This window comes from Garra rufa, chromosome 18, assembly GCF_049309525.1.
Source record: "Garra rufa chromosome 18, GarRuf1.0, whole genome shotgun sequence".
In the NCBI taxonomy this organism is placed as follows: domain Eukaryota; kingdom Metazoa; phylum Chordata; class Actinopteri; order Cypriniformes; family Cyprinidae; genus Garra; species Garra rufa.
Genome location: NC_133378.1, coordinates 26,566,539 through 26,580,918, shown reverse-complemented (window position 1 = coordinate 26,580,918; position 14,380 = coordinate 26,566,539). Strand labels below are relative to the sequence as shown.

Genomic DNA, 14,380 nt, shown 5'->3' with positions numbered 1-14,380 from the left:
AAGATCAGCATTTATCTGAAATAAAAAGCTTTTGTAACATTATACATCCCATTTAAAGGTTTGAAGGCAGTATAATTTTTTATTTTTTTGGAAAGAAATTATAGAAATTAATACTTTTATTTAACAAGGATGCTTTAAATTGGTCAAAAGGAATGATACAAAAACATTTATAATGTAAATTCTACTCAGCTGTTTTCAACATAATAAAAATAATAATGATTGTTTATTCGAGCAGCAAATCAGAATATTAGAATGAGTAATGATGCTAAAAATTTAGCTTTGAAATCACATATTCAAATAGAAAACAGTTATTTTTAAATAGTACAAAATATTTCAAAATGTTACTGCTTTTGCTGTACTTTGGATCAAATAAATGCAGGCTTGGTGAACAGGAGAGACTTCTTCGAAAAACATAAAAAATCTTACTGTTCAAATACTTTTGACTGGTAGTGTAAATCAATATTTTATTGCTCTTTTCATATGCAACTGCATGCATTTCTTTGTAACTTATTAAAACAAGCAATAAATTGTGATAGGAATAACTGCAACTGTATTGCTACAAAAAAATCATAGGCTATAACAAATGCAAAAATATAACTGGCCCATGTATAAAAATCATTCTAATATTCTGATTTGGTGCTCAAAATGTTATCAATGTTGTCCTGCTCAATAGCTAGGTGAAAAACGTTCAAAATTTTTAAAAGAACAGCATTTTTTTTTTTTGGAAACGGAAAGCTTTTGTATCATTATAAATAACTCTGATAAATTGAATGCATCCTTGCTGAAAAAAAAAATTAATTAATTTAATTAATTAATGTAGAGCAACAGAAATATGTTTAAGGGTGCAGTCTGAGGTCTGCATGTTTACTCTGTAAAAACATATTTAATAAGTCTAGAGCATTTCAATAAATGTCTAATGTTCTGAAAAGTGTTCACAGTGGTAAATCAAAGTTTACAGCTCTTTACATGTGTCATCATCAGACCAAAGTTCATACTGACGCAAACACGGAAGTCCATAGGTTATTACTTTCAGAAAGTGAATGATTTAAATTTTAAAGTTAACCTCCAAGCCGTTATGCTGTATCTGTTGCATGCATTCTAATATTTTTAATGCTGACCATGTTACAGGAGTCTTCTAAAACAAACTGGTATATGAATGACGCTTGATCTCTCAGTTTCCACAGGTAAGAGAACAGTGAGCTGTATGATTTTATTACTTGTAAGCAGTGATATGGGTGATATGAGAGAGTGAAAAGAGAGATTATCTAATGTATAAAACCCAGAAATGCCAATTCTGTCATTGTTTACTCACCCTCATGTCAAATCCAAACCTGTATGACTTTATTCTATTTATGCTAAAAATATATGCTAAAAAGCTTCAAAAGTTAAAAAGTACCTTAAAAGCATTAAAAAAGTAGTCAATATGACTTATATGCTATATTCCTAATCTTATATGATATTTTTTTTCTTTTTGAGTAAACTATTCCTTTAAAAACTGTATGAAATTGTTCTAAACTTTATTATTAAGCAGTGTTATTGGCATAATCATGTTATTGGCTAAACTTGAAAATTATTGACTTTTTTTCAAACTCCTGTGTGCAGCTAGAATGACCTCATGGCTAAAAAGCTAATGATCACATTTGCCTTGTGGGCTATGGGTGGCCCACTTGGCCTTCATCACATTTACCTGGGCAGAGACAGCCATGCTCTTCTCTGGATACTGACCTTCGGTGGTTTTGGCATTGGCTGGGCAAGAGAGTTCTTCCGTCTCCCATCATATGTCAGCGAGGCCAACCACTCAGCAGAGAGAGCCCCCGTTAGACGTCCACAGGCCACTCCACCACCACCAGTAGGCCTGATTCGATTCGCCGGTCAGATTTGTGTTGGTATTTACTTCGGCTCTGTGGCTTTAATAAGCCTCAGTTCTCTCAGCTTCTTCTACCTCCTAGTGCTGCCACTAAGTGTAACTGCAGGTATTCATCTGGTGTCCTCTGTGGGCCAGCAGACCTCTGACCTTCCGAAGACCCTCATTACGTGCATCATCACATCATCCATCTTCTACGGCAGCAATCTCTCTCCTCTGCCTATCAGCATAGCTGGCAGTGTTACAGCTGCGCAGCACAGCACGTTCAAACCTCTGAGGCAAGAGCCACTTGGTAAGACGCACTATATTGGTGACATTTAAAGAAATAGTTCACCCAGATATGAACAGTCTGTCATTAATTACTCACCCTCATGTAAGACAAGAACACAAATTAAGATGTTTTGGATGAAATCCAAAAGCTCTCTGAGCCTCCATAGACAGCAAGAGTCCTATCAGGATCAAGGTACCAAGAACACTGTCAAAATAGCCCATCAGTGGTTCAACCGTAACTTGATGAGGCTATGAAAATAGTTTTTGTGTGCCAAAAAGAACTATAATAACAACTTTATCCAACAAACTCTTCTCCTCTGTGTTACCCTAGCACCATTTTAGAGAATCTATGAAGGGTCAGAAAGCTCTCAGATTTCATCAGAAATATCTTAATTTGTGTTCTGAAGATGAACGAAGGTCTTACGGGTTTGGAACGACATGTCAACAGTAATTAAAGACAGAATGTTCATTTTTGGGTAAACTTTTTGTGTGTCAAACTAGCTAACAGGAAATGTTCTAAGAACCTTGGTTAACCCTCTGGCAAAGGTTTTCTGAAATGTTCTTGCAGTAACATTATTAGAACGTTCATTCAAAGTTATTTGGTCTTTAAAATGTTCTCAAAATGTTAGCACTAAAAGAGTCAGTTGGACATTCGTATAGCTTTTTACTTGTTTCAGAATGTCCAGAAAACATTCAAGGATAACAGTCCAATAATGTTACAAAATGATGAAAAAGTTCGTTTAAAGGGATAGTTCACCCAAAAATTAAAATTCTGTAATTCCAAACTGATGCATGGTACTCTCCTGAATGCGTGGTGGAGACTGACACGGGAGAGAAGAAATTATTAAATAAAGTCGTTATTTTTGTTTTCTTTGTGCACAAAAAGACCATACCCAAAGCGTGGCGTAGGACAGGTGGGATCCTCATCCCAAAGGAGAAGGATGCAGCAAACATCAACCAGTTTCGCCCCATCGCCTTGCTCAACGTGGAGGGTAAGATCTTCTTCAGGGTCGCTGCAAAAAGGATGGCCGAGTTCCTGCACAGAAACGAGTACGTGGATACATCGGTACAAAAGGCAGGAATATCTGGCTTCTCTGGCTGCCTAGAACATGCTAGCATGATCTGGCACCAGATTCAAATGGCAAAGATAGGAAAAAGGGACCTCCATGTGATCTTCCTGGACCTTGCAAATGCCTTCGGCTCTGTGCCCCATGAGCTCCTCTGGACTACTTTCAAGTTTTTTAACATCCCGGACTCCATCACAACCCTGGTCAAAGACTACTTTCAAGACCTGCAATTCTGCTTCACTACCGCTGAATTTACCACCTCATGGCAGTGCCTGGAAGTAGGCATCATGGCTGGATGTACCGTCTCTCCCTTGGCGTTCACCATGGCGATGGAGATTATCATCCGAGCCTCAAAATGGGTTGTTGGTGGGCAAAGACTTGGCTCTTGTCGCCTCCCTCCCATTAGAGCCTACATGGATGACCTTACCACCTTGACTACCACCGTTCCATGCACCAGGAGGCTACTCAGAAAACTCGAGGAGAACATCAGGTGGGCCCGTATGAAGATAAAACCATCTAAGTCACGCAGCATCTCAGTGGTGAAGGGAGTGCTTACTGACCTGCATTTCTTCATCGGCGATGACCCAATCCCCACTGTATCTGAGCAGCCAGTCAAAAGCCTCGGAAGGCTCTACGATGCAAGCCTGAAAGACAAAGACCAAGTGAAGCAACTGCACAATGACATCAAAGCAGGCCTTCAGGCGACTGACAACACCCAACTACCTGGGAAATTAAAGACCTGGTGCTTCCAGTTTGGTCTACTACCCCGAGTGTTGTGGCCCCTGGCAGTCTATGAGGTGCCCGTCACGACAGTAGAGGAACTGGAGAGAAGAGTCACAGCCTATATTAAGAAATGGCTTGGAGTTCCACGCTGCATCACCACCATAAGCCTTTATGGAGACAGCGTCCTCAAGCTGCCACTCACCAGTCTTACAGAGGAGTTCAAGTGTGCCAAAACACAGCTGCAGATGACCTTGAACGAATCCAAAGATCCGGTGATTCGGGAAAATGTCCCGACCCTGGTTACTGGGCGCAAGTGGAGACCAGCAAAAGCAGTAGAGGAGGCAATAGCAGCTCTTAGACATGCTGATATTGTGGGAAATGTTCAGCTAGGAAGGGGAGGCCTTGGATTAACAACTAGCCGCCCAGCCTGGAGAAACGCTACTGCTCCAGTACGGAGGAAGATGGTGGTGGAGGAAGTGCAGCGTCAGGAAGAGATGGCAAGATGGGCCAAGGCAGTTGTCCTCAGCAAACAGGGACTGTGGACACGGTGGGAAAGTGTCGAAAGGAGGAGGTTGAGCTGGAGGGATGTATGGGCCATAGAAGCGAGGAACTTGAGCTTCACCATCAGAGCCACATATGACGTCCTCCCAACACTAGTTAATCTCCATCAGTGGTTTGGTGAAGATCCTGGGTGTGTCCTGTGCTCCAGGCCAGCCTCCCTCCGGCACATACTCCTTGGGTGTAAAACCAGCCTTACCCAAGGACGTTACACTTGGCGCCACAACCAAGTCTTGAAGAGCCTTGCTGCCACACTGGAGCAAAAGCGATCCAGCATCAACGCACTATCACCGTCAATGCCTAACCCCTCAACAACACCATGGGCAACAGCCTTCGTCCATGAAGGGGCTTCAGCCACCAGGAGCAACTCCACACCATCAGAGAGAAGCCAGTTGTGCCTAGCACGTGACTGGAAGATGCTGGCAGATATTGGTAAACAGCTGGTGTTCCCCTCAGAAATTGCCACCACCACTTTAAGGCCTGACTTGGTGCTCTGGTCCGCCTCCGTAAAGAAGGTATATATAATCGAACTCACCGTACCCTGGGAGGATTCCATGGAAGAGGCATATGAGCGGAAGCATCTGCGGTATGCCGACCTAGCTGCCGAAGCAAAACATCGTGGCTGGAATGCGGAAGTCCGCCCGGTGGAAGTTGGGTGCAGAGGGTTTGTGGGAACATCCACCACAAAACTGCTGAGGGACTTGGGAATTAAGGGCAAAAACCAGCGCACAGCTACTGCATCAGAGGCAGCAGAAAGAAGCAGCCAGTGGCTTTGGCTGAAGAGAAATGAACCTAGGTGGGCCCCCAAGTAGTGTGCCAGGATGTATGCAGTCGGCTTTGACTTGACTCAGGGAACAGGACGCCTCTGCGATGCACAGTCCCCTGAGATGTCCGGCACGTGACTCTCATAGATAATTGGTCTTGGGACGCAAGCTGAGGTCTGATCAACCTACAGCTGGCCGCCTCTGGGGAGGGTGTATAGTGTCAAAGGCCGAAACACCCCATGACCCAGAGGAACACTACTGATGATGCGTCCCGTAAATTCAATTCTTCCCGCGAATCTACCATTCACCAACAAGTACACCAGTCACTCGCATGTGCTTGCACAGGGAGTCACCATCTTATCCTGTGTTTTCTGGAAACTCAAAGCGTCATAAAATTTAGGTTGAACCACTGATGTCAGATGGACTATTTTAACAATGTCCTTACTACCTTTCTGGGCCTTGGACGTGTCAGTTGAGTTGCTGTTTATGCAGGGTCAGAAAGCACTCAGATTTAATCAAAAATATCTTAATTTGTGTTCTGAAGATGAACTTTGAAGGACTTATGGGTTTGGAATGACATGAAAGGAAAGGAAAGGAAAGGAAAGGAAAGGAAAGGAAAGGAGGTGAAGTGAGGCCAAGTATGGTGACCCATACTAGGAATTTGTGCTCTGCATTTAACCCATCCAAGTGCACACACACAGTAGTGAACACACACCGTGAACACACACCCGGAGCAGTGGGCAGCCATTGCTGCGGCGCCCGGGGAGCAGTTGGGGGTACGGTGCCTTGCTCAAGGGACTCACCTCAGTCGTGGTATTGAGGGTGGAGAGAGTGCTGGTAATTCACCTTCCCCACCGACAATCCCTGCCGGACCTGAGACTCGAACCTGCAACCTTTGGGTTACAAGTCAGACTCTCTAACCATTAGGTCACGGCTGAAAATTTTCATTTTTGAGTGAACTATCTCTTTAACATTCACATAACTAAGTAAAAATGTTTTGAAAACATTTGAAAAACTGGACGTAATGAGAATGTTAGAAAAACAAACATGTCTAAGAACATGTTCTCAAAACTTGTATCACGGTTCTCTCAAAGTAATGAACAAAAATTCTTTTAGTAATGTTAATAGACCATTTATTTAAAGTTATCCGGTCGTTAATAATGTTCTAAAATTGTTAGTGCACATTTATAAATTGAATATAAAAAAACATCAAAGAACTTCAATATATATATATATGTAATATATGTAATATATACATAAAAATATGTATACAGTGTTTTCACGACGCGTCATCAATCGGCCATATTGGTGGCACTGAATGGAACCAAACTCACATATTTTGCTGATTATTGCTACTGAAAATGGTCAATTATTGTTTTGGGCTGTACTAATTGGAAAAATTTGGAGTACTGTAGACTGCCAAAAGTTCAAATAAAGGAGAAGAGGGCAAAAAGCTGTCAGGGGAACAAAAGGCGTTGGTGGTTGGCCAAACTGAACCAGGATTTCCAGGGCAAGATTCTTGACAACATTCATGTTTGTTCTTATAATTTCCGGTCAGGTAGGTTAAATATTAGGCTAATATCTTAATGAATACTGCTTGCACGTATCTTTACCGCCTATTGACTAGTTTGTCAAAATATAGCACGCTTACTAAGTCGTTCACTACATGATTTAGCAGTTTCCACACGTTTCTTCCCTAGTTTAGACAGCATAAATTAGCAAAATATTCAGTAGTACATTAACCATGCAAACTATGCTGTTGTTTACCTCCGAGTATCGCCAATATAGCCACGCTTTGGGGTAACTGACCAAACTTTGTCATAAGTGCAAAACGTCCAGAAAATGTCCGGTTTAAACGTTCAGAAATAAGGTTGTCATAATTCTTACAACTGAACATGTTTTTGTTAGCTAGGTAAAGTCTTACCTTTGGGTTACATCATATGCAAGACTGTTTACTTAACCCAGTGTTAATCTTCCCAAGGGCCTCGTCTGTATCGTCTGAGTTTTGGTGTGCTGGCTTTCTCTGCTCCGCTGGGATACTGTGTTTTCCACAACACCACTGCCACATTGTACTACATATCGGACTGTATAGCGGCCCTGCTTGATTTCTTCTGGTTCATTCCGTGGCTCAGAGGACTCCTAGAGTACTTTTTGCTGTTGCCGTATCGTCTGCTATGTGTCCTGACAGGAGAGGGTTTCTACGAGGAAAGCTGGAGAAAGATACTAGAAATAATTCTTAATGAGTATAGTAAAAAAGAAATGGAGGCTCTGAAGGTGAGTTTAGTACTATTACTTATTTTCACTTTGCGGCGTTTTTACATATAAGAAGATAAATAATGACTTTTTTTGTCATAATATATTTTTCCTACAGATACTATCATTGTCAGAAGAAGCTTCTCTGGAGGAGGTCACTCGCAGCTATAGGGAGCTGGCTAAAGCGTGGCATCCAGACCACAACCCCAAGCGACAAGATGAAGCACAACAAATGTTTATTAAAGTCCAGGAGGCATATGAAATACTTCTAGCTAGACATAAGACAAAAAGGAGACAATGATCTTCTGAGGAAGAAGTCACATAGTGTTTAAAAGACACAGATTTAATTTCCACACACTTGAGAACAACAGTATTGTTAAATCTGATGTAATAAACGTGAATCTTTCTAAACAAAATAGTTTTTCAGTTTTGTTCAGAATCGTTCTCCGCGAGAAGGACAACTAAGGATCCTCTGCCATCTTGTGGTAACGTTAAGTATAAAACGCGTTGTTTTTATACTCTAACACAGCGGTCATCCATAGGGAGTTGGCGACCCCAAGGAGGTCTGCAGTGGTACTGCAGGGGGTCGGACAATTATTGTAAGCAATTTGTTTTTGCAGAAAAAAGGACAAATAAATATACAAATAAACAAAAATTATATAATAATTAAAATATGAAATGTTATTGGCATTCACATATTAAATAAAATTCATGTATATGGGAAAATGAATTGTATATGACTAAATATAAAAAGATATTTACTATATACATCTTCTAGTCTAAATTAGTAGGACTCTGTACATCAAAACAGAGTGTTATATGACTCTTCAATGTAAGCATCATAGCCAAGTATGTAAATAAATGTACATGGTACTATATGCATGTTACTATAGGGCAGGCCTACATAACAACAACAATGATAATAAAAATAATATGCACACTAATTAAATTATTATGGTTTTAGAATTTTGAATATCATTAATTTTTGTCTAATTATATTTTGAAATTATATTTATAATTATATTTTGTCTAATTATACACTACAGTCAAAAGTTTTTGAACAGTAAGATTTTGAATGTATTTTTAAAGAATTCTTTTCTGCTCACCAAGCCTGCATTTATTTGATTCAAAATACAGCAAAAGCAGTAATATTGTGAAATATCTTTAAAATAACTGTATTCTATTTGAATATATTTTAAAATGTGATTTATTCCTGTGATCAAACTAAATTTTCAGCATCATTACTCCAGTCATCAGTGTTACATGATCCTTCAGAAATCATTCTAATATGCCGATTTGCTGTTCAAGAAACATTTTTATTATTATTATCAATATTTAAAACAGTTGACTAATTTTTTTTTCAGGATACTTTAATGGGCAGAAGTATCCTGATCCAGCATTTATCTGAAATAATAAACTCCAAGCTTTTGAATGGTATATTGTATAATATTATACAATATACCATTCAAAAGCTTGGAGTTAGCATATATTTTATTCTTTTGGGAAGAGAAATTATAGAAATCAATACTTTTATCTGATCAAAAGTGATGATAAATAAATTACAATATTACAAAATATTTCTAGTTTAGATAAATGCTGTTATTCTGAACATTCTATTCATCCAAGAAACCTGAAAAAATCTACTAAGCTGTTTTTAACATAATAATAATAATAAATGTTTTTGAGCAGCAAATCAGAATATTATAATGATTTTTGAAGGATCATGTGACTGAAGTAATAATGCTAAAAAATCAGCATTGAAATCACAGGAATATATTACATTTTAACATATATTCAAATAGAAAATAGTTGTTTTAAATAGTAATAATATTTCAAAATTGTACTGTTTTACTGTACTTTGGATCAAATAAATGCAGACTTGGTGAGCAGAAAAAAATCCCACAAATTCCCCTTAAATGGTAAATTTATGATTTATGATAAATCTTAGTAAACATCTGTTTTTGAATGTTACTTTTTTGACTGTGTCATTGAAATATTGAAAACAATTATATGCACATTAATAGAATTATTGGTCTTATAAATATGATTATATTATATTATTTGTATAATAAATATTATTTCTGTGTCTTTTGTTCTAATTATAGATTAAACAAATCATCACTCTTACTGATAATATCATCGAAATATAAATATAATAATATAATCTTATGTGGCGTTTGTAGCTGTTGCGTAGCTATTTATTTCCTAAACTGTAGTATGAGGATCGATGCATTCGATAATCTCTCCCAATCAAGTATTTGAGAGGCGGTTTTCGGTTATAGGTTATTCGGGCCTGTATCCCGGCATGGGGGCGTTGGAAGCGGTGACGGCGCCGGGAGACGTGGCTCTGGAACTACGGTGGAGGACGCCAATTCGACGGTCGGTTTAGCGTTCTTATATGGTTAAAACTTTTCCGGGACATCAATCCAAGCAAAGTGATCTATCAGATGATACTGAAATAAAGATACGATTGTCTGGTGGCAGTCGAATAAAAGGCTTTACTAAAATGAAAAAGAGTAATGAATGGAAGAAAGTGGTGGCGGGTCGGCACAACTATACTGTGAATGGACCAGAGTGGGGAGAGACTGATAATGATGATAGTGAGGACAGTATGGATATAACCCAAGGAAATATGAGAATAAAGGAGAAGAGGGGAGATGATGTAGCAGGAAATAAATCGAAAAAAATAAGAGGTGGTGGAGGTGTTGGAGAAGGAAATGAGGAAAGGGAACAGGCAGGTGATGGTTTCAAAATCATATTGAGATTCGCGGAGGAGAAGGGAATTTTGCCAATGAGTCCGGTAAAACTAACAACCGTTTTAAAAAATCAGGTTGGTGATATTCATATGGCAAAGGTGTTGAGAGATGGTAATTTGTTGATCGTTTGTAGGAATGAGGAACAAAGACAGCGGGCGGGTAGAATGAAAGAAATAGGGAGAAACAAAGTGGTGAGTACAAATTATATTGAGAAAGGAACCAAGTGGTATAAAGGAGTGATCTGGGGAGTTCCAGTTAGTATAGCTGTGGATGAAATTAAGGCAAACTTAAAGGGAGGAACTGTGAAGAATGTTAAGAGGCTGCAGGTAAATCGTGAGGGAGTACGACTAGATAGTGAGTCTATTCTGATTGAATTTGAAGATGAAGTGCTTCCCAAAAAAGTTACCTTAGGCTTTATGAGTTATAATGTTAGAGAATATGTACCAACGCCAATGAGATGTTATAACTGTCAAAGATTTGGTCATACAACCAAAACTTGCAAAGGAAAAAGAAGATGTGCTAGATGTGGTGAAGACCATAGTTATGAGCAGTGTAACCGCAAGGAACAACCCAGATGTTGTAATTGTGGTGGAAATCACAGTGTGGCGTATGGTGGCTGTGAGGTACTGAGAAGGGAAAAAGAAGTACAACAGGTGAGGATTCAGGGTAAGATGACGTATGCAGAGGCTGTGAGGATAGTAAACCAGAGAGGGGAAAATGGAAGGAGGAGTAGTACAGGGAAACAACTCAATAAGGATTCAGAGCAGACAAATGAGGAAAGGGTGATGGTTGACATGAAGAAACTAGTTATATTCATAGCAGGAGTACTCAATGCTACAATGGGGATCAAGTCTAAAACAGAGAGAATACAAGTCATTGTAAAAGCAGCAGTCCATCATCTAGATATTAGGGGACTGACTTGGGAGGAGGTTAGAAATGAGCTCAGTATCCAAACAAGTCAGGAACAGTTAGGAACTGGGTAGTAATGGTTCTCTGTTTGCAATGGAATGCAAGAAGCTTATTGGCTAATGGGCAGGAATTTAAAAGGTTTATAGATGAGTTACCCATCAAACCGGATGTGATTTGTGTACAGGAAACATGGCTAAAACCAAATTTGGATTTTACAATAGTTGGTTACTTGTCTGTTAGAAGTGATAGGGAAGGGGGAATTGGAGGGGGGTGTGCTACATTTATTCAGAAAGATATTGCATTTAGAGAGGGTGGTATAGGAAAAGAATTAGATTATGTGGTGGTGGAGATATGGACAGGTGAGGGAAAGTTTGTAGTTGTTAATTTTTATAATCCGTGTAAGAGATTATTTTTAGATAATTTCATTCAAATTGATGGGATGGATAGTGAAAGGGTGTTGGTCTGTGGGGATTTTAATGCTCATAGCACTTTATGGGGAGGAGTTAGAACAGATACAAAGGGGGAGGTCATAGAGGAGTTATTAGAAGAAAAACAAATGGTTTGTTTAAATGATGGGAGAGGGACCAGGTTAGATGTACGCACTGGGAACACTTCAGTATTAGATTTAACATTAGTAACTAAGAATCTAAGTGGAAGATGTGAATGGGATGTGTTAGAAGATACCACAATAGGCAGCGACCATTTCCCAGTGTTCTGTCAAATATCATTGGGAAAGAGTAAAAGAAAAGGTGAAATGATGGGAAGGTGGATATTTAGTTCTGCTAAGTGGGAAGTATTTACATATATTTGTGAAAAGGAAATGTGTAAAATAGACCTAAGTGAGGATATTGAGGGGGTCGAGGAGAGTATTAGAATAACTTTAATAGAGGCGGCAAATCAGTCAATATCTAAAAGTAAAGGAAAAATGAAGAGAAAGGCTGTCCCTTGGTGGACAGATGAGTGTGATAGAGCAGTGAAAGAGAGGAATAAAGCGTTCAGGATGTTAAGAAGAACACATAGTTTTCTGAATTTAATTGTATATAGGAAAGCGCAAGCTAAGGTTAGGAAAATAATACGTAGTGCAAAAAGGCATAGTTGGCGAAATTTTTGTAATAAAATAGGAAGAGTAACACCAGTTGGGGACGTATGGGGAATGATTAAAAGTATGAGAGGAATTAGGAAAGAGTATCAGTATCCAGTATTAAAGAGGGATGAGGAAGTAGCGATTTTTGATGAGGAGAAGGCAGAAATGATCGCGAAAGAACTGGTTAAAACTCATAGTTCTCATAATTTGTCTGAGGTGGCTAAGAGAGGCAGAATGATGACTAGAGCAGCTTATCCTGGAGTACTGGAGAGAAGACATGACAGTAACAGTGTTTTGGATGTTCCATTTACGATGGGTGAGATGAAACGAGTAATAGCAAGATCTGGGTTAACGTCTCCTGGAGAAGATGGAATATGCTATATAATGTTAAAACATTTAGGCACTCTAGCAGCTTTGAAGCTCTTAGGTCTATATAATAAAGTATGGGATATGGGGAAACTACCTAATGCTTGGAAAGAAGCAGTAATTATCCCTATTAGGAAGCCAGGAAAAGATCCTTCGAAACCAGGGAACTATAGGCCAATAGCTTTAACATCGCACCTAGGCAAAATAATGGAAAGAATGATTGCTGAAAGGCTGACATTTTATTTGGAATCAAAAGAGCTTTTTACACCTTACCAAAGTGGATTCAGGAGAGGGAGAGGAACAATGGACCCAATTATATGTCTGGAAACAGAAATCAAGAAGGCACAGGTTAACAAAGAGTCAGTTATGGCAGTTTTCTTTGATGTCGAGAAAGCTTACGATATGGTTTGGAAAGAGGGAGTGATGATTAAGTTACATAAAATAGGAATTTCAGGAAGAGTTTTTAATTGGATTAAAGACTTCTTATTTGGCAGAACTATTCGAGTTAGAATTGGTACAATGTTGTCCAGGAAGTATTTGGTAGATAATGGCACTCCTCAGGGGAGTGTCATTAGTCCACTGCTTTTCTCTATCATGATAAATGATGTTTTTTCCCAAGTACCACATGATATTAGTTGTTCTTTATTTGCAGATGATGGAGCGTTATGGAAAAGGGGAAGGAATGTTGACCACATTAAAATAAAGATACAAGAGTCGATCAGGTTGGTTGAAAAATGGTCATATTCATGGGGTTTTAAGTTTTCAGTAGAAAAGACTAAATCACTAATATTTACTAGGAAGAAAAAGGAAATCAATGGAATGGAGGTAAGACTGTATGGACAAATAATTGAGCAAGTAAAAGTTTTTAAGTTCCTGGGAATGTGGTTTGATTCCAAGCTAATCTGGACTGAACATATTAATAAGATACTTAACAAATGTAAGAAGGTATTAAATGTTATGAGATGTTTATCAGGATCTGAGTGGGGAGCAAGTAGAGGTGCAATGAAAAACATATATATAGCATTGATTAGATCAGTATTGGATTATGGTAGTTTTGTATATGGAGCTGCAGCTAAAACGTCACTACAAAAGTTAGAAGCAGTACAAGCTCAAGCATTGAGATTGTGCTGTGGTGCAGTTAAGTCAACGCCTGTTAATGCTCTGCAAGTGGAGATGGGAGAAATGCCTATGTGCCTGAGAAGGGAACAGTTAATGATGAATTACTGGGCAAATTTAAAAGGACATACAGAGGTTAGAAATCCAACCACTAAGGTACTTCTCCCATGTTGGGAGAGTGAGAGAGCGAAGAGTCAGTGTTTTGCATGGCTCTCTGTGATTATAGCAAAGAAAATGGGATTAAATCAGGAAGCATACATTCCTACAGTGCCAGTTACAGTAACTGCTCCATGGTTATTTCTCCCAGTACACGTTGATTTATACTTGCTGGAAAATAGTAATCTATTTAAAGAAATGGGAAATTTGCCAGTATTGGTAGAGGATAGGATTCAAACAGTGTACCAGAATTATGTAGCAATATATACAGATGGATCCAAAGATCCAACAGGAAGAACTGCATATGCATTTACCATTCCATCTTTACAAGTGTCTATTAATAGGAGAACGACAGATCACCTGGGAGTTTATACAGTTGAGCTAATAGCAATTGCAGCAGCGTTGCTCTGGGTAGAACAAGCTAAATTAAACAAAGTTATTTTGTGTTCAGACTCAAGTTCAGCAATGTTATCCTTACAATCATTTTCATCCCG

At 38.9% G+C, this 14,380-nt stretch overlaps 1 protein-coding gene across 1 annotated transcript; it reads left to right on the top strand.

Annotated features, from left to right (window-relative positions):
- The first annotated feature begins 1,004 nt into the window (after positions 1 to 1,004).
- Positions 1,005 to 7,915, top strand: dnajc22 (DnaJ (Hsp40) homolog, subfamily C, member 22). Its single transcript, XM_073823470.1, has 4 exons — positions 1,005 to 1,184; positions 1,603 to 2,156; positions 7,228 to 7,520; positions 7,618 to 7,915. The coding sequence occupies exons 2-4, from the start codon at positions 1,616 to 1,618 to the stop codon at positions 7,798 to 7,800; spliced, it is 1,017 nt and encodes a 338-aa protein (XP_073679571.1). The 5' UTR covers positions 1,005 to 1,184; positions 1,603 to 1,615; the 3' UTR covers positions 7,801 to 7,915.
- The last annotated feature ends 6,465 nt before the right edge of the window (positions 7,916 to 14,380 follow it).

Bases quoted from the DNA above. Each gene is read 5' to 3' on its own strand.
- dnajc22 (XM_073823470.1), top strand. From the start codon at position 1,616: ATGGCTAAAAAGCTAATGATCACATTTGCCTTGTGGGCTATGGGTGGC. The intron at 2,157-7,227 runs GTAAGACGCACT...AATCTTCCCAAG, and splicing joins TCTGAGGCAAGAGCCACTTG to GGCCTCGTCTGTATCGTCTG. The intron at 7,521-7,617 runs GTGAGTTTAGTA...TTTTTCCTACAG, and splicing joins AAGAAATGGAGGCTCTGAAG to ATACTATCATTGTCAGAAGA.